The sequence below is a fragment of the Moschus berezovskii genome, chromosome 6, assembly GCF_049115385.1.
Source record: "Moschus berezovskii isolate FMDL1 chromosome 6, NW_MosBer_1.0, whole genome shotgun sequence".
NCBI classification, from domain to species: Eukaryota; Metazoa; Chordata; class Mammalia; order Artiodactyla; family Moschidae; genus Moschus; species Moschus berezovskii.
The window spans coordinates 37371265-37394140 of NC_142465.1; the positions used below are offsets into that span (position 1 = coordinate 37371265).

The window sequence follows — 22876 nt, forward strand, 5'->3', positions numbered from 1 at the left end:
AAAAAAGGAATATGAAAGAGAAGAACCTAATAGAAAATGTAAAATAAGATAATATCGAGAAACCTAAATATGCCAGCAACTACACTGAATGTAACTGAACTAAATTTGAAGTAAAAGACTATGATTATCAGACTAGGTTTAAAAAAACCCAACTGTATGCTTTAAATATATTAACAAAGAAATGTTTAATGTAAAAGGAAAGATAAATATATCATGCAACACTAACAACAATGAAAATAATCATGTAAATCTACCAGTATCAGGCAACTTGAACTTTAAAGCAAGAAATATTATCAGAGATAAAGAGAGGTCAGTCCAGTAGGAATTACAGTCCTAAATTTCTATACACCTAATAGCATTGTTTCAAAATAAATCAAACCAAAATGGACAGAATGAAAAGGAAAAATGTTCAAATCAACAATCACAATGGGCAGCATTAGCATAACTTTCTCAACAGCTGGTGGAATAAGCTAAAAATAAAAAATCAGTAAGGATATAGAAGATAATAACAGTGTAATTAGCAAACCTGATTTAATTCCTTTGCACATAAAATTACACCTGCTAATGACCGTTTCATATTCATTTCAAGTGTACATGGAACATTTATTAAAACCAATGTATTATAATATCAGTTTAGTTCAGTCACTCAGTCGTGTCCGACTCTTTGCGACCCCATGAACCGCAGCACGTCAGGCCTCCCTGTCCATCACCAACTCCCAGAGTCCACCCAAACCCATGTCCATTGAGTTGGTGATGCCACCCAAACATCTCATCCTCTGTCCTCCCCTTCTCCTCCTGCCCTCAATCTTTCCCAGCATCAGGGTCTTTTCAAATGAGTCAGCTCTTCGCCTCAGGTGGCCAAAGTATTGGAGTTTCAGCTTCAACATCAGTCCTTCCAATGAACAATAGTCTCAGCAATTTCAAAATGTTGAAATATTTAAGAATATCTTCTCTGACCACCTTGAATTGAACTAGAGATTAATAATGGAAATGGAAAAAACCCAACTTATTCACGTATTAATCTCAAGAAACTAGAAAAGGAGTAGCAGTCAAACCTAAGGAAATAAATGATAGAGATAAAAACCAAATCAAGGAAATAATAATCCAACATATATAATAACAGAAAATCAACAAACTCAAAAATTGGTTTTGAAAAGATTAGCAAACTTAATAAAACCAAGACTGATCAGGAAAAGTAAAAAAACCCCCAAATCAGCGACAACAGCAATGAAAGGCAGCTATCCCTATAGATGGCACAATAAAAGCATGCTAAAAATAACTTTATTCAGAAAAACTTGACAATTTAGGTGATATAGACAAATTTGTTAAAAAACACAACTTACCATAGCTGAGAGAAAAAGAAATAGAATATATGACTAGTTTGTGTATGTTTTAAAAATTTGAACCTATTATTTAAAAGCCTTTCCCCAAAGAAAAATCTAGGCCCAGGGAACTTATCAATGAATTTTCTGAAAATTTAAGGAAAAATAACCTTTATATAATTTAAACAGAAGCAAAACTTCTCAGACTTAAAAAAAAAAGCGCATAAACTTGATTTAAAAACTCTGATAAGCATTCTGAGAATATTGCAAACCCACCTTTCTCATAAACATTGTTGAAAAATTCTTAACAAAATATTAGGAAATCAAATCCAGTGATATAGTAAGCTGAGCATTGTTTAGGTTTGCAAGTAGGTTTGACATTTAAAAATCATAAACTTAGTTAACCATATTCACAAAAAGAGTAAAATCACATGATCATCTTGAATGCAGAAAAAGTTTTTGATAAATTAATTCAACATTCACTTGTGATGAAAATTTTTAGCCAACCAAGAATAGAACTTCCTTAATGTGATAACGAATATCTACAAATTACCCACAGCAAACATCATTCTCACTGGTAGAATACTGAAATTTTCTTAATACTGGGACTGGATTAAGCATGCCCACATTGTAGCTGGGCTTCCCTGGTGGTTCAATGGTAAAGAGTCAGCCTGCCATTGCAGGAGATGAGAATTCAGTCCCTGGGTCAGGAAGATCCCCTGGAGAAGGAAATGGCAACCCACTCCAGTATTCTTGCCTGGAGAATCCCATGGGCAAAGGAGCCTGGCGGGCTACAATCCATGGGGTCGCAAAGAGTCAGACACAATTTAGCAACTAAGCAAAACAAAACAAATAATGTTATAATTAGAGGTCTAGCCAGAGCAAAAGGCAAGTGAAAGTGAAAGTCGCTCAGTCATGTCTGACTCTTGGCAATCCCTTGGAGTATACAGTCCATAGAATTCTCCAGGCCAGAACACTGGAGCGAGTAGTCTTTCCCTTCTCCAGGGGATCTTCCCAACCCAGGGATTGAAACCCAGTCTCCCACATTGCAGGCAGATTCTTTACCAGCTGAGCCATAAGGGAAGCCCACAAAAGGGAAGGGGAAGAAATAAAAGTCATGGAGATTGAAAAGGAAGAAATGAAACTGTCAGTTTTAGACAATAAGATCATGTACAAAGAAAATTTCTAAAGAATTTATAGATAAATATTAGAATTAATAAGAGAATATAAGAACACTGGATATGAAATCAACATACAAAAATTAGTTGCTGTAGAATGAATGTTTGTGTTCCCTCCAAAGTTCATATTTTGAAATCCTAACTTCAACGACGAAGGTATTCGGAGATGGAGTCTTTGGGCTCTGACCCCATGAATGGGATTAGTGCCCTTACAAAAGTGTCCAGAGGAATCTCTGACCCCTTCTATCACTTGAGAACACAGAAAAAAGCCACTGTGTATGTATGAAGAAGATAGCCCTCACCAGACACCAAATCTTCCAGTACCTTGATCTTGGACTTTTCAGCTTCTAGAACTGTGAGATATATATTTATGTTATAAATAGCTCAGTGGGTAAAGAATCCGCCTGCAATGCAGGAGACCCTGGTTCAATTCCTGAGTCGGGAAGATCTGCTGGAGAAAGGATAGACTACCCAAGCCAATGTTCTTGGGCTTCCCTGGTGGCTCAGCTGGTGAAGAATCCACCTGCAATGCGGGAGACCTAGGTTAGATCCCTGGGTTGGGAGGATCCCCTGGACAAGGGAACGGCTACCCACTCCAGTATTCTAGCCTGGAGAATTCCATGGACTGTATAATCCATGAGGTCACAAAGAATCGGACACAACTGAGTGACTTTCACTTTCATAAGCCACCCATTTTATGGTATTTTATTTAGCAATCTGAGCTATGACATAGCCATATTTACTTGTATATACTGGCAATAAACAAATAGAAAATAAAACATTTATAACAGTATCCCAAAACTCAAACACTTAGAAATAAATCTAATTGAAGATGTACAGGACTAACAGTTACAAAATTTTACTGAGAAAAAAATAAAGGAAAGCTAAACAAGTGGACTTGTTATGGATTGGATGACTCAATATTACAAAGATATAAGTTTTTCTTCAGATTATTACATGTTTCCATGCAATCTCAACCAAAATCCAAGATGTGGGCTTATTTTTTTCCCAGCAATGTACAAATCAGTACAAATCAATTCTAAAATTCATATGGAAATGCAAAGGCCAAGAAAAGCCAAGCTTTTCTTGAAGAAGAACAAATATGAAGGACTCACACTATAATAGGAACTATTATTATAAAGCTGTGGATAATCAAAACTGTGTGATACTAGTATAAGAAAAGATAACTGTCCAGTAGAACAGATCCATACATATATGATCACATGATTTATGACAAAATGACCATAAAATTCAGTAGGGAAAAGGGTCTTTTCAATAAATCATTCTGGGTCAGTTAGATATCCATATGGAAAAAAAAATGTTTATTGACTTCTACTTCACATTACACACAAGAATCAATTCCAGATGTGTCTTAGTCCTTTTGGGTTGCTATAACAAAAATACCATAAAAATTGGCATCTGCTGAGGGTCTGCTTCCTCATTCATGGATGATGTCTTGTTGCTATGACCCCACCTGGCAGAAAAGGGTCTCTCCTGAGTTTAATCTCATTCAGGAGGGTTCTGCCCTTATGAATTAATCATCTCTGCAACGCCCCACCTCTAATACCACTACCTTGGGGATTAAGATTTCAACATATGAGTTCAGCGCAGAATACAGATATTTAGACCATAGCAATGTTGGATTGGAGAGATAAATTGAAAGATAAAGCAATACCCTTTTAGATGGAAACATTTTCATAACCTTGGACTAGGCAATGCTTTTTAAAATAGGAAATAAATTGTGATTGAGTCACACAGCAGAATATTATATAGCTGTGAGATTAATTGATGACTACATTCAAAAATATGGATGAAACTCTCAAGCACAGAGTTGAGCAATAAGAGCCAGACAAGAAGAGTATATATTTCATGTATATAATGTATCATAACAGGCAGAACAAATCCAGAAGTCATGAGAATGCTTATCACCGGGCAGTTAGTGACTAGAAAGGAACACGGGGCATAGTGGGTGCTGGTAACTGTTCTGTTCTTTGATTTGGGGGACTTTGCCCGTTTTGTTAATCCTTTTCTCTCTGCACTACATGATTCTTACCTCAAACTGTTTTTGCTGGAACTTTTTTTCTTCAAAATTGTTGGACAGACCTCAGTTTCTGCTTGTATAATTATTCAGTTTACTTTCAATACACATGATGTATCATTATGTTTTATTGAGGTTCTGCAAAATGCCTGCTTCTCAGGATTATTTCTAGAGACTGACTTTTTTTTCTTCCAGGTAGTTCCATAGCTTTCTGAGAACTCTTTTCTGATAAGAGTTCTGTGTTCTTTGTCCATCTGCCTCTCTTCTACAGGATCACCTGTCTGCCTTTTTTATGATGTTCTGCTTTTGCTACTCTGTTATTATTATACTGTTGAAGAAAGGGGAAGAGATTGTCTTTAATAGAAAGAGTAATTTTCTGATTGGGGCAGCATCCTGATGCTGCTGTATTTCTTGTTTAATTGAAGATTTCACTGATTAATGGCTTTAATAGCCTGCCCAGGGATGACAGTGTTGTGTCCAGCCAACCTGAATATGTGGTCTTGTTGACAGACATACCTCTCTAATGGCAAGAGGTTTGTCATGCTATAATCATTTGGTGTCACTCAACATTAAACTCATCAAACTAACTACTCTTCTCTATTATTTCACACTCAGCAAATTTGTTTGTGATGATAAACTTGGCTTTCCAAAGCTTTCTAACAGGCAGAGTTCTGATCCACTTGATGTTTGCTTTAAATTCATAGACAGGTATTCTTTTGGCTTATGTTATAAGCCATTCTCCACACATCAAATTAACTCTAGGGCATTAAAAATATCAAGCTTGCATCTCACATCTTGGGGGACGTTGATACCATCAAGCTAGTCTGTCTGGAGAAGCCACGATTCAGCCTTCCTCCTAGACACACCCTGTTATTGTTCAGTCGTTAAGTTGTTTCCAGCTCTTTGCAACCCCATGAACTCCAGCACACCAGGCTTCCCTGTGCTTTCCCATCTACCTGAGTTTGCGCAAACTCATCTCCATTGAGTCAGATGCCATTCAAACCAATTCATCCTCTGACAAGAGAAACACATATGATATCTATCAGGTCAATGCTATTCTGCTTATGAAAATAGCATTAAGGTCCTCGGTGCCTTCCCAGAAAAGGGGATTTAGGGAAGAGGAATTCAGATGTCCATGAATTCTAATAAATATCATTGAATAAGTGAAAAATTCCACTTTGAGATAAACGTGGACAGGTGCCACACTAGCTTGTTTTTCCATCCTCTGGCTGTTTCTCCAAAGGAGGAAATGTCAGTGAGCAGACTCATCCTCCAGCGACTTGTTCAGATTTGCACATCACCTCTCCTACACAAACCTTCCTTGGTCTCCTACCGTGCATTTCTATCACAAGGCAGGAGGCAAGCAGCAGCACGTCAAAAGTGCTCTCTGGAGAGAGTGATGATTATTGTTTTTTTAATTTTGTTTTTCCCTATAGTTCAGAGACCCTCTGGGGACCCTCCAGTGTGTCACTGACATTGCCAGTTATCTCTCCTAACTAAAGGTCTTCATCCAGGATGCTCTCCGTAACCTGCCAGCTTCAAGTCCCCTGAGGCTTGGGCAGCCCAGGCATGCAGACTGGTGGCTTGTTCCCATCTGCAGCAGCTGAGAATTCCATGGTGAGTAAGGCAGGGCTGAGCCAACAGCAGGTTCTCCAAACGAGGACCAGATGAGGACCTGCTGTGCTCTGATACAGCCTGGCTCAGGGGAGCCACATAATTAGTACAAACATCACTGTGGTGCGATACCTCTCCAGCTCTGTTTATTTTGTACATAAACGTAGCTTTGGTTCCACTAGGTTCAACAAACATTTGTTAAACATCTGTGCTGTGTCAGATCACATCCAAGGCACAAGGGCAATAAGGATGAAGAACACACAAATAGGACTCACTCTAATACCCTTTTACAGCTTTAGAGCTCCCAAAGCACTTTTCACATGTCTTATCTACATCAACCTTGTGAAATCAAATAGAGTGTACATGGGTACTGCATTTCCATTTCACAACTGGGAGGGTTGAGAATCTGAAAAACTGGGTGAGTTCCCTAAGATCACACAGTTAATAAATGTTAAGTTCTGGCACCAGAACCCAGGGATTCACGTCTTTATTCTATGCTCAATTTCACCCCCCACCCCTTTACACATGGTCATTTGGCATACAGTTAGAGGATGTTTCAGACCATTTACATGTGCCAGGAAAGAGAGACTACTTTTCTGGCTTATAATTCTCCATTGTGAATGTCGTGGATAAAATGAGCCAGAAGGATTCATATTGTTGTTCTTGTTTAGTCACTAAACTGTGTTCAACTCTTGTGACCCCATGGACTGTAGCCCGCCTGGCTCTTCTGTCCATGGGATTTCCCAGGCAAGAATACTGGAGTGGGTTGCCATTTCCTTCTCCAAGGATTCATACTATCATTGCTTAATTCTGAGAGATCATTTTCATCCCTGACCACTCAAATAATTTCTTCTATGTTTTTGTGTGCATCCAATTCAGTTTGTTGAATCAGCTACTGAGTCAACCAAGAAATGATTGACTTAAAATTAGAAGAAATGAGTAAGACTTAAATTCTGCTTGTACTGGAATTTTCAATGCCCAAAGTACATATTTTCTGTTGTAAATATTTTAGCCCTTGGTTATATCCAATTTGAAATTGAATTATATACTGTCTTATATCCTATAATTATTCTAACAGCACTACACATTCCTAGAGGAGAGCAACCATATCATGGGTCTGGGAATGTGGCCAGAACTAACAATATTTGCTGAATGGAATTTAAATGATGGCTGACCATTCTACTCCCTAACAGGAAGTATCAGAACTAATGGTTGAGCATGAGATCAGAGTGGGACAAACTTGGGTGAGAGATCTGGTTTGACCAGTAATCTTGGGCAAGTTATATAAACCAGCTAAGCTCTACTACCCTCCTTAGAAGATGGGGATATTAATGGTCATCTTGTAGGATGTTTGTAACAATTAAATGAGAAGCCTGGTAGACACTGAGAATGAATGTTTGGTCTTATTATCAAACCCGCTTCCTTGCATCTTTGCAGAGGTCCTTCTGTCTTCCTCCATTTAAATGCGATTTTTTTTTTTTTTTCCCACTAGCACAGACTGAAAGGTCAGAGTTTCAGAGCCAATTATTACTCATGGAGCATCCACCACAGAGGGCCTGTGTTTGCTGAAAATAACTGAATAAGTATTTGCTGGTTATATAATAGTGTTTATTATATTCTCTCAATTTTATTTTACTCTATTTTGCGTAAATGTTGACTAGCAAATAATGATTGCTTCCAATCACATAGTTCCTTGAATGATCATATATCACCTTTACAAAGGTATGATAAATTAATTACTGCTACAGGAAATCATGTTTTTTAAAAGATATAAAATTGGATTCTGAACGCTTCATGTAGTTCTCTAAACTGAGTTTGTTAAAAATTATCCATATTTTTCAGAGAGATAAAATTAGCCTCAGTTTTGACAAATATATTAGCATTTAAGAATTCAATTAGATGATCCCCTCAGGCTAATAATAAGCAAATGAAAACTAGAGAACCTACCATTTATGACCAAAATCATAAAAGGAACCATAATGCCAGATGCATGGCTTTAAGAGTGAGTTTTATAAAGCAAGTTTTCATCTGCTTATTTCATTCCTAAGGCTGAGAATTCAGAGTATTAAAAAAAAGAAAAAAAAAGATGTTTATTTCTCTTATTACATAATTATGACAAAGAGAAAATCATCCTTTGCAACTTTCTCAGGTTCCCCACAACAATGAATTTATTCTTTCAGCAGAAATAAAGTTACCAGTAAGATTATAAATGGGCTTCCCAGGTGGCACTAATGGTAAAAAACCCGCCTGCCAATGCAAAAGATGCAAGAGACACAGGTTCGATATCTGGGTCGGGAAGATCCCCTAGAGTAGGAACTGACAACCTGTTCCAGTATTCCTGCCTGGAGAATTCCATGGACAGAGGAGCCTGGTGGGCTACAGTCCATGGGGCCACAAAGAATCGGACATGGTTGAGTGACTGAACATAGAAGATTATAAATGACATTCTCTTGATTCTTTACAGTTTTTCTGTATCTTCTTCCCCTTTATCTACAAGGAGTACATAGTACTTTTAGGATGAGGAAGAAAGGGTTTTAGTTGCTACTTTTATTTTTGTTTCTCAATGAAAAACCAGTGGTGTGTTTTTCGGGCAGGGGACCAGCCTCCCTTACAAAGGCTGGTCTAAGAATGTGTTGTGAGAGGAAAGGATTCACAGCTGCTGGGAGTTGATACAACCAAGAATGTTGAATTGCAAACCTGGGAATGGGGATGACTGGCCAATAAGAAATATGTAAGTGACTACATGTGCCTAATCCTAACATGACCTGTGAGCTACAGTAGCTCGTATGTATTGCTAAAATTCTCAGATTAACAGACAGCACCCAGCACTTAGCAGATGCTCAGGATATATTTGCCAGATAAATGACAGCTGTGCTAAGAGGGGACAGCAATTATAGTACCTCAAATCAGGAGAAATCACTTCCTGCCTGAGAAGTTAGAAGAGTGTTTGCTCTCTGAAACTGAACTGTTAGTTGTTCAGTCGTATCCAACTCTTTGCGACCCCACAGACTGCAGCCCGCCAGGCTCCTCTGTCCATGGGATTCTCCAGGCAAGAATACTGGAGTGGGTTGCCATTTCTTCCTCCAGTGGATCTTCCCAACCCAAGGATTGAACCCAGGTGTCCTGCATTACAGGCACATTGTTTACTGTCTGAGCCACCAGGGAAACTAGAATGGCTGAATATTAAGACGGGGTCACAAAGAAGAAATACTGATGCACATGACTTAATTGTCAATAACTTGAAACAATGATAAGTTCTCACTGTAATTTTTCTTATCCCAAAAGCATTGCAGAGAAATAGAAAATGCAGATAAGAGATGAAAAAATTTAAAACCACTGTTATAAGTATACACTCTTTCAGATGATCTTCTATACATACAGATAATTCATATACACGTGTATTTTCTTTTGTAAAAATTGGAAGAACACTTTTTGGTAATTTTTTTGTTATGTCACAAGAGATATTTCTCTGTTATGTTATTTTTAATGACAATATAGCACAATGCCAGATGGATGCACAACCATTTATTCACCCACATCCCTGTTGGACATTAAGGATGCATCTTTGTTTTTTTTTTCCTTTGAGAAATGATGCTGCCCCTTTGTGATCGAATACTTGATAAATTAAAGTGATATCTTGACTATAGGCAACTCTCACTTTTCCCGAAACAGCAATAAGACTAACATCACTGGGGAAAAAGAGGAGTTTGTGTCTACCCACTGCAGTGATAACTGACCCAGAGGAAGGAACTAAACCCAGATGGGCTCTAACTGGTTAGTACCTCTGTTCTAATCGTCTGTCTTCCTGGGGCCTGGGCAACAGCAGATCAGAAAATCAGATTCATGTTTTGAAGTTAAAAGGAACTTAAGAAATCATTAATTGCCATATCCTTAATTGATTCTTAGGTTTTATGGAGAGATGAAAGCATTTTCGCCCAGGACTAGAACTTAGATCTTCTCAACTCAGAAAACTGCTGGTTTTCTGTAATCACACAGGGGCTTGACACTTTTATAGTTGAAGACTCTGAATAAGTAGAACTTTTGGTCTCAGAGTTGACAATAGCAGGAGTAGATGGTCCATGTTTAAGCTTAAGTGCAAGAAAACCATCTGTGTAAGACTTTCAAAGGGATGATCCCAACTGGTTCTACAAGCTTTAGCTAGAATACCTCATCCAAACTTGAAAACAGTATGCTAAGTGAAAGAAGCCAGACACAAAGGTCACATCTTGTATGATTCCATTTATGCGAAATGTTCAGAATAGGCAAATCCATGGTGACAGAAAGTAAATTAGTGGTTGCCAAGAACTGGGAGGAGGGAAATGGGAGTGACTGCTTACTGGGTCCAGGGCTTCCTTTCGGGAGTAATGGAATTAATTATTCTAGAATTAGACAGTGTGAAGGCAATGGCAAGCCACTCCAGTACTATTGCCTAGAAAATCCCATGGATGGAGGAGCCTGGTAGGCTGCAGTCCATGGGGTCGCTAAGGGTCGGACATGACTGAGCGACTTCACTTTTCACTTTCACACACTGGAGAAGGAAATGGCAACCCACTCCCGTGTTCTTGCCTGGAGAATCCCAGGGACGGGGGAGCTTGGTGGGCTTCCGTCTATGGGGTCACACAGAGTCGGACACGACTGAAGTGACTTAGCAGCAGCAGCAGCAAACACACAACAGTGTATTTTCGAATGGTCAAAATGATGAATTTTGCTTATGCAAATTTTATCTCAACTAAATTAAAAGCAATATCAACAACAACAAAAATTCTATCTAGTCCATGTCAGTGAAGACAGGCGATAGAAAGAACAGATGGGGGTGGGGGGTGGGGACTGGTGGTTCAGTAGTTGGGACTCTGTGCTTTCACTGCAAGGGGCATGGGTTTGATCCCTGGTTGGGGAAATAAGATCCTGCATGCTTTGCAACCTGTCCCCACCTCAGCCCCTACTCCCCCCAAATAAAGGGAGGAGCAAATGGCTAAGCGGTGATTGATTAAATAGTTGGCCCGCTGTGGGCTCTCCCTGGGGAGGGCATGTGGGTACTTGCTGCACGTTCCATCCCCACTCCCTGCCCCATTTATAGCTTAGGGAGATTCCAAAGAACCCAGCCACAAGGTGACCCATGCCACCTGGAGGTCAGAGCACAGGGGTTGGAGCTCGAATCTGCATACAGCCAGAAGCACAGTATTGAGTTCAAGATCTGGTTCAATCATAAATCTTGGAGAATTTACAAAAACCAACTGGAGCAGGCCAAAACGTTGTGGAGCGGAGTGTGCTTGCAGAGCTGGTGGGCAACGTTATGTGTTTTCTGTGACCTAAGCTGCAGTCACATTGCAAAATCCCTACCAAGAGGGCTGTCCCTAGAGTGTGCTTTCAGCGGAAAGCTTCCACCTGCAACAATCAGGCCCCTGCAGAGCTAGATACTCTTGTGAGCTGTCCCTGAAAACCACTCAAAAGTCCTCTCAGGTTAAAAAGAAAAAGAGGTAACTTTATTATTACTATTTTAATTTTTAGGCCACACCAGGCAGCATATGGGACCTTAGTTCCCTGACCAGCGATCAAACCCACACCCCCCGGATTGGAAGACAGAGTCTTAACCACATTATCACCAGAGAAGTAAAAAAAAAAAAGGCAAGTTTAGTGTCCCAACTATACCTGATCACAGGACGTGTGCTGGAATTAAATGAGATACAGAATGTGAAAGCCCCTCATAGCATATAAAGTTCTATTAAAGTGTTCATGATTAGTAAAAATTACTCCAAATTATCAAATTAGCCCTATAACAATTTTTTGTCCTAGCTCTAATTTCATAAGTCTTTGATTACAACCTGAGAAATTCTAGAAATCATGGGGCTAGAAGACCCCTGAGATTTCATTTACTCAAATCCCTGCCCCCAGGCAGGAGTTACTTCCAATCCCAGCCAAAGGACCATACAGGCTAGATTCAGAATCCCATCAAATGTCAACCCACTTTCTCCTATCCTGGAGTCATTACTAGTCAAAAAAAACAAAACAAAAAAACTGATAGATTGTGCCATGTAGAAAAGACCAGAGAAATATCTATCCGTCCTATTTTAAACTCCTGAGAAGGCAACTCAACCATCTGTCTTGGCAACCCATTCTAAGCTGGAACCACCCTGTCAAAAATGTCTCTTTTGGTTTAATCTAAATCCTTCAAATGGAGCCTCAAGCTAATTTTGTCCCATTCCATTTTCAAATAATTTGGAACACAGTTGTTTACCATCTGAGTTATAGGCTTATACAATATCACAGGGTTTTGGTGAGCAGTAAATGAAATAACGCATGTAAAACACAGCTCATATCTGACACACAGTAATAGCTCAATACATATTTGTTTATTATTACCATCATATATACTAGGATTCTTGTTTCAAGTGACATGAAACGTAACTCAAAATAACTGAGGAAGAATAAGAAAGGAAAAAGTAAAAGGGATGTGGGTAGAGAATGTAGTTAGAAGGGAAATAAAATTGTGCAGTGGCCTTCAGGCACTACTGGATCCAGGACTCAATGTTCACAGGGCTCCTCTTTCCCTCTCTTTACAAGCATCTGAAGTATAGAGCTGGGCTTCCCTGGTGGCTGAGAGGTTAAAGCGTCTGCCTCAAATGCGGGAGACCCGGGTTCGATCCCTGGGTCGGGAAGATCCCCTGGAGAAGGAAATGGTAACCCACTCCAGTATTCTTGCCTGGAGAATCCCACGGACGGAGAAGCCTGGTAGGCTACAGTCCACGGGGTCGCAAAGAGTCGGACACGACTGAGCGACGGAACAGAACGGAAGTATAGAGAGCAGGAGGGCAATGAGTAGATCCACGCTGCCTAAGATAGGTTCCTCATTCACCAGTTAATTTATCAAAAAATTCCTTCAAAGACAAGTAAGTGGCAAGCATGGTTCTAGAAGCTAAGAACAGAGCAGTGTTCAAGATAAAACATTTCACCCTTGTGGAATATACCTTCTAGTGGAAAGGGTGGATCTGGTAGAAGAAGAAGGGATTCCAGAAAGATAAAACAGTTATCCTCCACAAAGTAAGGTCCCCTCTTATACCATCATTAAGATCAACTATTGGCTTTCTCTCACCAAGTCAAGTAAACCCACCCTTTTCAAAACACTTTTCCTCTTGGTAAATGTGCAGAATCCCCAAAATCAGGTCTTCAAATGGGTAAATAAACTTGCCTGGGGATTTTGAGTACATTTAGTTTTATTTAGGCTGTGTAATCTTTGCACAAAGTTTCTAAGATGTGCCTGCAGCCCTAATAACATAACATTCTGCTTCCATTTTCAAAAGCTACTTTTCTTTTTAGACCATTTTTGTTTGAAATACAGGTCTTTCTCCCATCTTCATTTTTTCCCTTTGAATAGGATGTTATTTAGTAAAATACTGCAAAAGCCTGGTCATCTATTAGTCGCTTAAAAAGTGTTCCTCTGGGTAATTTTAATCTATTTCTCTGTGTTAATCATTCTAACTGTAAAAATGAAGCCCTGGACACTAAGTTTTTTTTGACAACCCAAAGAAATGTGGCCTAAACTTTAGAAAATCTCAAGCTCCGCCTTTCCCCTGGGAACTTGCAGTAAGAAATGTTTCCTGAAGCATTCCAGACTGTATTATGATAAACTTCAACTTTTCAGAAAAGCAAAACTAATCTGAATCAAGCTGCTCTCACCTGAAAAACCTCAATTTACCAGTGCTGTTTCAGATTCATTCCACAAACAGTCTAGCTAAATTAATGATGCACACAATTCTACTTACATTTGGCGCTGTCCTAACAGATCTGTGCCATCACATGAACCCATTCATTGACAATGTAGAGACCAGCGCGCAGTAAATTCAAGGTGGCTCAAGTGTGTGTAGCGGGGCCGAGGAGTTGGCCTACGTCATCGCTTCTATTTTTCAAGTACGATTAGAAGTTATGTGCCCTGCCCCCAACTGTTTTTCTCAATTTGGTGCGTTTCAATGTCCCCGTCCCTTCTGCTTTGGTTAGTATCTCTTGTCAGAGCAGTAATTTAGTTCTTTAAATCCGGATATAATGTATAAATGGGTCATTTGGTTCAGTCAAATCCCATCATTAAAACTGATCTCCGAATTAAACAAAAATGGATTTTTAATCGAAAAGCTCATCAGCTCCACCCCCTGTCTCCTCACTTTGCCCGGCCTTGTCCGCCCGCTCTCGCACCTTTCCTAGCTTGCCTCTTGGGAAAGGATTAAGAACCTCGGCAGACACCCCTTCTGGGTTCAGTCTCTGTCCCGCGCGAACACATTTTGGAAAAAAAAAAAAAAAACAAAACAACAACGGCTGGCTTTGGGATTTTTTTTTTTTTCTGCTTTTAAGCTTAATACTCTTATCTTTGCCTTCCAGACGGAAGGTCGGCTCCAACCCTTCTTTCCTGCGCTTCTCCTTCGCGAATGGGGCACGAACCCTGATGCTTCCTCCCGAGTTAGGAAAGGGACCGAACTTCCCCAGGAGGAGCGCGGCGTCCCCGCGGCGCTTTCGCGGCTCCTTCCCCCCAGTAGGAGACCCTGTTGCACCGGAGGGAACGCGCCCGATTTTGCGGCTTACCCCCCGCCCCCCTTATGAGGGCGGAGACCGGAGCCGGCTTCGGTGTTTGTTTTGCAAACCTGTAAAACCCACTGCACTTAGCGCCGTGCGAGCCCCCCGGGCCTTCGCCCGAAGAAAGGTGGCGCTAAGAGGTCGAGGAGCTCAGCGGACTCGGTGGGAGAAAGACGCGACCCGCGCGGTCGCGACACGTGGGTCTTCAAGGCTGCGACCTCCAGCTCTCGGGCTGGGCGTGTCCCGTGACCTGCCTCGACCCCGCCAGCCCGCGGGTCGGGGCTGGGCTCCCCGGCGCGATTGGCGGCAGTGCGCGAGCGCGTCCTCACCCCGGGGCACGCGAGCCCGGCCTCGGGGGTGGGTCCCCCGGCCCGCCGCGCGGCCGCTCTCCGGGAGCCGGAGGGGCGGGCAGAGGGCGGCGGCGGGGCTGCGGGGTGGGTGCGCGGGGTGCGCCCGGCCGGCTCCCGCCCGTGGCCCGGGGGCAGGCTCCCGCTGGAAGGAGGACGCGCAGGGGCGGGGCTGCTCTCCCCGCCCCGCACCCGACCCTGAGCGCGCGGGGATAAAACCCGGCCGGTGGCGCCGGGGAGCCGGGGCCCTGCTGCCTCCCGTGAGCGGAGAGGCGGGGCCGGGTCCGATCCGCTTCCCGCCCCTCGGACCCGGCTCCAGGAGCCGGGCGCCCCGCGCGTGGGCACGCGACGACCGGATCGCCCAGGCTGTACCTTCAGCCGAGCAATGAAGAAAGCCCGGGAGCACCAACCGGAGCCGGTCGAGACGTTTCCTGCGGCCGGGGTTGCTGCTGCTGCCGCCTAAGCGGCGGCTTGAAACTCCCCAAAGTTGCGAGCCAGCGAGAGGCTGCCGCCCGCCGGGAGCAAAAGGGAAAGGAACTCCTAAGATGCCGGAGTGACAGACAGAGACAGACGGACGCACAGACCTGCAGAAGACACCACGTCGGCGGCCTATCCCCGGAGCCCGTGAGGCGTCCCAGCTCTGTGAGTTGCTTTCTGGACGGGTGGCTTGCTAAGTATTTCCCTGTAATTGTTTATAAGGCTCGTTTGTGTATTTTTGTGTCTCTGGAGAGAGTGAAAAAAAAAAAAAAAAACAACCCCAAAAACCCAACAACAACGCTGGATGCGCCTTAAAAAAACAATTGAGTTTCTGATATTGAGAAGGTTGTGCCGATAGGATGGAACTGTAAATGCCTGTAAGCAGGAGTAACCCAGGAAAAATAGGCATCTAACATAGACTCCCCAGTGTGAAAAAACCCTCCGTTTCAAAAGTTATTGGAAAGAAAGCCAGATATTACTCTTAAGGGTTAACTAGTGCTAGTGGATCTTTTTTTAAAACCCCCTCTTTAAATATTTATTGTTTACCAGGTTCACTGGTGGGAGGCTGAGCTGGTGGAAAAGGCTGCTGGAAGAGACTCAGAGGCGACCATAATGTCTTTACGTTTACACGCACTGCCCACCCTGCCTGGAGTTGTCAGACCGGGCTGCAAGGAACTGCTGTGTTTGTTGGTTATCACGGTGACTGTGAGCCGTGGCGCCTCCGGGGTGTGCCCCACTGCTTGCATCTGTGCCACTGACATCGTCAGCTGCACCAACAAAAATCTGTCCAGGGTGCCTGGGAACCTTTTCAGGTTGATCAAGAGACTGGATCTCAGTTACAACAGAATTGGACTTCTGGATTCTGAGTGGATTCCAGTATCGTTGGTAAAGCTGAACACCCTCATTATTCGGCACAACAACATCACGAGCATTTCCACGGACAGTTTTTCCACCACTCCAAATCTGAAGTGTCTTGACTTGTCATCCAACAAGCTGAAGACCGTGAAAAGTGCAGTGTTCCAAGAGCTGAAGGTTCTGGAAGTGCTCCTGCTTTACAACAATCACATCTCCTATCTGGATCCTTCAGCGTTTGGAGGGCTCTCCCAACTGCAAAAACTGTACTTAAGTGGAAACTTTCTCACGCAGTTTCCCATGGATTTGTATGTTGGAAGGTTCAAGCTGGCAGAACTGATGTTTCTAGATGTTTCTTATAACCGCATCTCCTCTCTACCAATGCATCATATAAATTTAGTGCCAGGAAAGCAACTGAGAGGTATCTTCCTTCATGGAAATCCCTTTGTCTGTGACTGTTCCCTTTACTCCTTGTTGATCTTTTGGTACCGCAGGCACTTCAGCTCAGTGATGGATTTTAAGAATGATTATACCTGTCGCCTATGGTCTGACACTAGGCACTTCCATCAGGTGCTTCTGCTCCAGGATAGCTTCCTGAACTGCTCTGACAGTATCATCAATGGTTCCTTCCGTGCCCTTGGCTTTATTCACGAAGCTCAGGTCGGGGAAAGGCTGATGGTCCACTGTGACGGCAAGACTGGTAGGGCAAATACCGATTTCATGTGGGTCGGTCCAGATAACAGAGTGCTGGAGCCCGATAAAGAGATGGAAAACTTCCATGTGTTTCCCAATGGAAGCCTGGTTATAGAAAGTCCTCGTTTTGAGGATGCTGGAGTGTATTCCTGTGTTGCAATGAATCGGCAACGTCTGTTAAATGAAACTGTGGATGTCACAATAAACGTGAGCAATTTCACCATAAACAAATCCCATGCGCACGAGGCATTTAACACAGCTTTTACCACTCTTGCAGCCTGCGTGGCCAGCATTGTTCTGGTACTTCTGTACCTCTATCTGACACCGTGTCCCTGCAAGTGTAAACCCAAGAGACGAAAAAATATGCTAAACCAAAGCAATGTCCATGCATCTATTCTCACTCCTGGCCCTGATAGCGATGCCCCCACTGATGAACGGAAGGCAGGGGCTGGGAAAAGAGTAGTGTTTTTGGAACCCCTGAAGGATACTGCAACAGGGCAGAATGGGAAAGTCAGGCTCTTTCCCAGTGAAACGGTCATAGCTGAGGGCATCTTAAAGTCCACGAGGGTGAAATCCGACTCAGATTCAGTCAATTCAGTGTTTTCAGACACACCCTTTGTGGCGTCCACTTAATTTTGTGCCTGCATTTGTACGATGTAGTGATTGAATCTCTTTATATTCAACTTTGTGTGTGGTCTGCAAAAATAAACAGCAGGGCAGAAATGGGGTTGTTCTGTGTTTCAGAAATAATACCACAGGGTCTCTTTCATTGGTTTATAGGAAATGTGGTAAAGCACTTAGGTTCATGCCAGAGAAAGATGGAGTTGTATTTCAGAGTTTAAGTTCTAGATAATACCTTCATCTTTAGCACCACTGATAATTTCAAAGCTGGTCTGGAGGCGACGTGACTGACATTGTCCTTTCACTCAGGATTCTTGAAAGAAAAGCTAAATTTCAGATGCTTATTGGGACCAAAGTTGAGTTATGTTAAAAGTGTTCATTTTTAAAAGATGCAGAAGGAAGAACCAAGCAGCAGTTGTTTATAAAGCACAAAGTAAAGTTAGATTTGGGGATACTTCAGTTCATGTTATCATTGCAGACCAGAGTAAATAGACAGTCCTGATCAAATTTGCTGAGCAGTGCCACATCGCATATGGTGTTAGATAAATAGTACAGTAAAGGTACATTTGTTTGACTGTCTTCTTTCCATTCTTTCCATCTCCTATCCTTGTACAAAAGATCTTATTGAAAGTTTAAAGCCATTATTATTTGTTGCCATAAATATGTAAGTGTCAATGCCAAAATGTCTGAGTAATTTCTTCAGCCTTTGTTCTAGGAGACTAATATTTGTCTGTATGCTTGTGTGTGTATAAGTCTTAAATTATATGAACTGTTAAAAGAGAAGCCACTATATTGTACTTTGGACTTTCAAATTAATGTAAATACATGTGTTCTGCGACTTGATGTTCTATTTGGCTATTTAAAAATATAAATCTAAGATGTTTTATGTGATCTGATTGTGCTGCTTTGTGTTAAACACCATCTATTGCAGATTTCTCTCCAAATTTCTTGCACAGTATAGATTTTTTTTTTTAAAGCGGGAAAAAAGGCTACAGAGCGTCCTACCCAGTGAATACCTTCAATATCCCATTTTACTTGATCCCATTATGCACTTCAGCCAGGTTTGAAAGTCACTTAGGCTCTGAATTTGGAACATGTGGGAGCCTCCTTATTCCCATCTCTGTGAGATAATCAGCTATCCACTTTGAACCTAGGTTTTCTCAACTATGAAATGGAGATTTCAGAGGTTCCTTCACACCCTGGAAGTGATGACTTCCCGGTGGTCTTAGCTCCGTCACAGACTTGCTCTGGCTTTCTGAAAATATACCACGTACTGATAGAGGACAGGAATGGGATTAGGACAGACTAGTGTAGCACTGCCTAGGTCTGAAGGACTATGATTTTGGATTTTCAAGTCCAGCTGCTTTACTTTCTCAGGGATAAATGAAACCCAGAGAGGGCTGTGGGTTGTCTAAGGCCACACAGTGAGTTAGTAACAGGGATTCAGGGAGAGCTCAGTTTCCGGATTCTTCATGGTGAAGATAAGAGAGTCAAAAAGTGGCTATTTTTAATGATAAGGATGGTGAAGGAGCCAAAGAATGAGGCCAAACAGTGATCAGAAAATGACAAAGGGGAATGAATCAGGGATGTGCTGTCGCCAGGGCTGAGAGAGAAGATAATAAAAAGATGGAGGAAGGCCACAGTAACGAGTATTTGGAGAAATGGAGAATGAGATGAGGAGGAAAGACTGACGTTGGGAGTGGTGGTTTGGTGAACAATGGATCCTTGGTGACAGCTTGATAAGTGCCAAGCCAGGCACCTGGTGGCAGATACAGGTCAGCGGTGGGCTAAGGAGTGGGTGAGTGGTCAGGATGTGTGCACAGAAAATAGGATAGGATGTTACCTGTTGCTCAGTTGACAATTCCTTATTGCCTAGTTGGTGTTAAAAACTTACTGCCTCTACCTTTTAAACATAGACCTCACCTGTTAGATAAGATCCTTCAGTCCCAAGGATATTAGGACATTAGAGGAAAACATTTTATTCCAGTTCCTGCTATTTAAGCAGTTAGGAAGAATTCTGTGACCTGTGTGATCTTTAAAATCGTTACTCTTTTTTCATTCATATTTGGATGAAGAGATGCTGTGGTTCATTCAGGGTCACACAGGGAGTCAGGACACAGGGGGAAACTCCTGAACCACTGACACTTCAGCAAGGGGAAGGACTGCCTCCAGGGGCCATGATCACCAGGGTGCTGAGTGTGAAAACATGGCCGGCAGTGGGGTTGCAGAAGATCTCTGAATTCATCCTTTTCTGGGCCAGATCTCTAGGGTCTTTCAACTCTCAAACCCTTGATCCTAGGAAATGCATGCTGCCTTTGGCAAGGGGCCATGAACAGTGCTGGCAGTGGGGAGTTTGGAGAGCCTGATCTTGGTTGATCCTAATCCTGATGCTTGGTTAAAGGATGAGCTGAGTTGAGATAAAAACTAACATATTTACAGATGAAAAAAAATGCATATATACATATACATGTATATATATATGGATGTATGTATAACTGAATCACTTTGCTGTCATCTGAAACTAACACAGCATTGTAAAGGAACTATATTTCAATAAAAAATAATGCAAAAGCAAATCCTGAATGCTGCAAAGCAAAGCTTTGTTTTGTACAGGAGTAGGAAGTCATGGTGATGTAAAAGCATAGAACTGAATGTTACGCTGTGGAAGTTTTTTAAGTTCTTACGTGTATCTTTTCTTTTTTGAGGGGGTGGGGAGGGTAGAAACCTGGGGGCTTCCCAGGTAGCACTAGTGGTGAAGAACCTGCCTGCCAATGCAGGAGACATGAGACTCGGATTTGATCCCTGGGTCAGGAAGAGCCCCTGGAGACGGGCATGGCAACCTACTCTAGTATTCTTGCCTGGAGAATCCCATGGACAGAGGAGCCTGGTGGGCTACAGTCTCTAGGGTTGCAAAGAGTCAGACACGACTGACAAGACATAGCATGCACGTAGAAGCCCGATCACATGTATTTTAAATGTAGGAACAGAAGTGATTTGTACATTATAAATTTGTTTCACTCAGAACTTTTATATAATTTTCCTTCCAAGTAATAATTTTGATTTATGTACCTGGGTTATTCTTTTAAGGTACTTAGTATTTTTTATTACTCAGTTATGAGAGAAGTGGATACTCTGGAAAAATCAAACAAAGATCACATATGTGAAATTTTCCTGGGCTTACAATATTTTTTCACTATAATTATAAGATACTAAGTTGATGATAACACCCTCTATTAATCATGAGTTACATTTAAAAATATACTTTTAAGACCTATTATCTGAACTAATGCCCTAAAGCATTAATTTATAGTCAACTTCTTCATGAATCCTCACTGTTTGGCCTAGAGAGATTCAAATATATGTATTTTTAGGTTTAGTTACTTGAATTATTTGCCTGGAAAACTTTTTTTTTTCATTTCTCTAAACCTTTTTCTAAAATGTTAATCAGAAGAGACGTAGGTGAAACTTACAGGGGTGGAAACATCAGAGGGGCAAGAAGATATGCTGTCAGTCCAGATTCTAAAAAGACACCTGATTTGGATCATCCTGCTAAGCACTGTCGGAGAAGGCAATGGCAAGCCACTCCAGTACTATTGCCTAGAAAATCCCATGGATGGAGGAGCCTGGTAGGCTGCAGTCCGTGGGGTCGCTAAGCACGACTGAGCGACTTCACTTTCACTTTTCACTTTCACACATTGGAGAAGGAAATGGCAACCCACTCCAGTGTTCTTGCCTGGAGAATCCCAGGGACGGGGGAGCCTGGTGGGCTTCCATCTATGGGGTCACACAGAGTCGGACACAACTGAAGTGACTTAGCAGCAGTAGCAGCAGGATACAGCTTAAACACCCTCCAATATTGCTGGCTTTTCCTTGGCCATGACTGCTCTTGCTGATTGTCACATTTTAGTTTCATCTGCTTTACTGAGCAGTAAGGAGGTCTAAATCGGAGCATCTCCATGGGATCACAGGGGAAAGTTAAATAAACAGGGGTTTCTAGTAGCTACCCTCTACGCTTACTCCTTGGAAGGAAAGTTATAACCAATCTAGATAGCATATTAAAAAGCAGAGACATTACTTTGCCAACCAAGGTCCGTCTAGTCAAGGCTATGGTTTTTCCAGTGATCATGTATGGATGTGAGAGTTGGACTGTGAAGAAAGCTGATCGCCGAAGAATCGATGCTTTTGAACTGTGGTGCCGGAGAAGACTCTTGAGAGTCCCTTGGACTGCAAGGAGATCCAACCAGTCCATTCTAGAGGAGATCAATCCTGAGTGTTCATTGGAAGGACTGATGCTAAAACTGAAACTCCAATACTTTGGCCACCTCATGCAAAGAGTTGACTCTCTAGAAAAGACTCTGATGCTGGGAGGGATTGGGGGCGGGAGGAGAAGGGGACGACAGAGAATGAGATGGCTGGATGGCATCACCAACTTGATGGACGTGAGTTTGAGTGAACTCCAGGAGTTGGTGTTGGACAGGGAGGCCTGGCGTGCTGTGACTCATGGGGTCGCAAAGAGTCAGACATGACTGAGCGACTGAATTGAACTGAACTGATACACTCCCCAACCAGAAGTTCTGGTTCAGGCCATCTGGGGTAAGGCCTGCATGTGATTTTTATTTTTTTCCCCTAAATAATTATGCTTCTACTTATTTTGTTGAAACATAACCACCCCCCCCCCCGCCCCCCTGCCAAATGAAGCTGTAGCGAATTTTGTGTTTGGGGCTATGCCAAATACATTATTATTACTTGTTAATAGATTTATTAATAAAAAAAAGAATTTGTGCACACAAATTCTAATATGTTGGGAAAATGAAAGAATTTGATTCTCTGTTACTAAATAAACTCTAGAGTAAATTGTTGGCTATAATTTATAATTTATGATTTTCTAAATTATGAAACACAGAGTAATTACTTTGAGATCAGTAGATCTCTGATTCTTTCATTTTTTTAAACTATTTTTGGCTTGAAAGCAGTGACGACAGATCCGGTTCATGACAATGAGCTTTGGGGCTTTCAAATTTGATTAGATCATAGTAACATGAAGGCTTAGCCCAAGGATATCTGAGTGCAGATTTCAGCTACAGAGAACAAACTTCTTTGTTTTTTCAGTATATTAGAATACTATTTTTAAAAGTACTGAAATTCTTTTCATTGTTCTCTATGCCTCTTTGCCCA

The 22876-nt window shown here is 41.9% G+C and overlaps 2 protein-coding genes and 1 non-coding gene across 14 annotated transcripts in view; 2 read left to right on the plus strand and 1 right to left on the minus strand.

Moving 5' to 3' along the window:
• Positions 1–15562, minus strand: part of PCED1B (PC-esterase domain containing 1B) — a 197758-nt gene extending 182196 nt beyond the window's left edge. For all 12 annotated transcript variants that reach the window (XR_016037587.1, XR_008681839.2, XR_016037590.1 and 9 more), the window contains exon 1: positions 15431–15562. The gene's annotated coding sequence lies outside the window, so the exon portion shown is untranslated. The remainder of the gene's footprint in view (positions 1–15430) is intronic.
• On the plus strand, positions 12737–12808 carry TRNAL-CAA (transfer RNA leucine (anticodon CAA)). The gene has a single exon. It is a non-coding gene; the product is annotated as a tRNA-Leu (tRNA).
• An 11-nt stretch (positions 15563–15573) lies between the features above and the next one.
• AMIGO2 (adhesion molecule with Ig like domain 2) lies at positions 15574–20323 on the plus strand. Its single transcript, XM_055395625.2, has 2 exons — positions 15574–15700; positions 16085–20323. Exon 2 carries the CDS (start codon positions 16148–16150, stop codon positions 17711–17713), a length of 1566 nt encoding a protein of 521 aa, XP_055251600.2. The 5' UTR covers positions 15574–15700; positions 16085–16147; the 3' UTR covers positions 17714–20323.
• Positions 20324–22876: the final 2553 nt, after the last annotated feature.

Excerpts from the sequence above, each read along its gene's own strand:
- AMIGO2 (XM_055395625.2), top strand. The coding sequence starts at position 16,148 with ATGTCTTTACGTTTACACGCACTGCCCACCCTGCCTGGAGTTGTCAGA.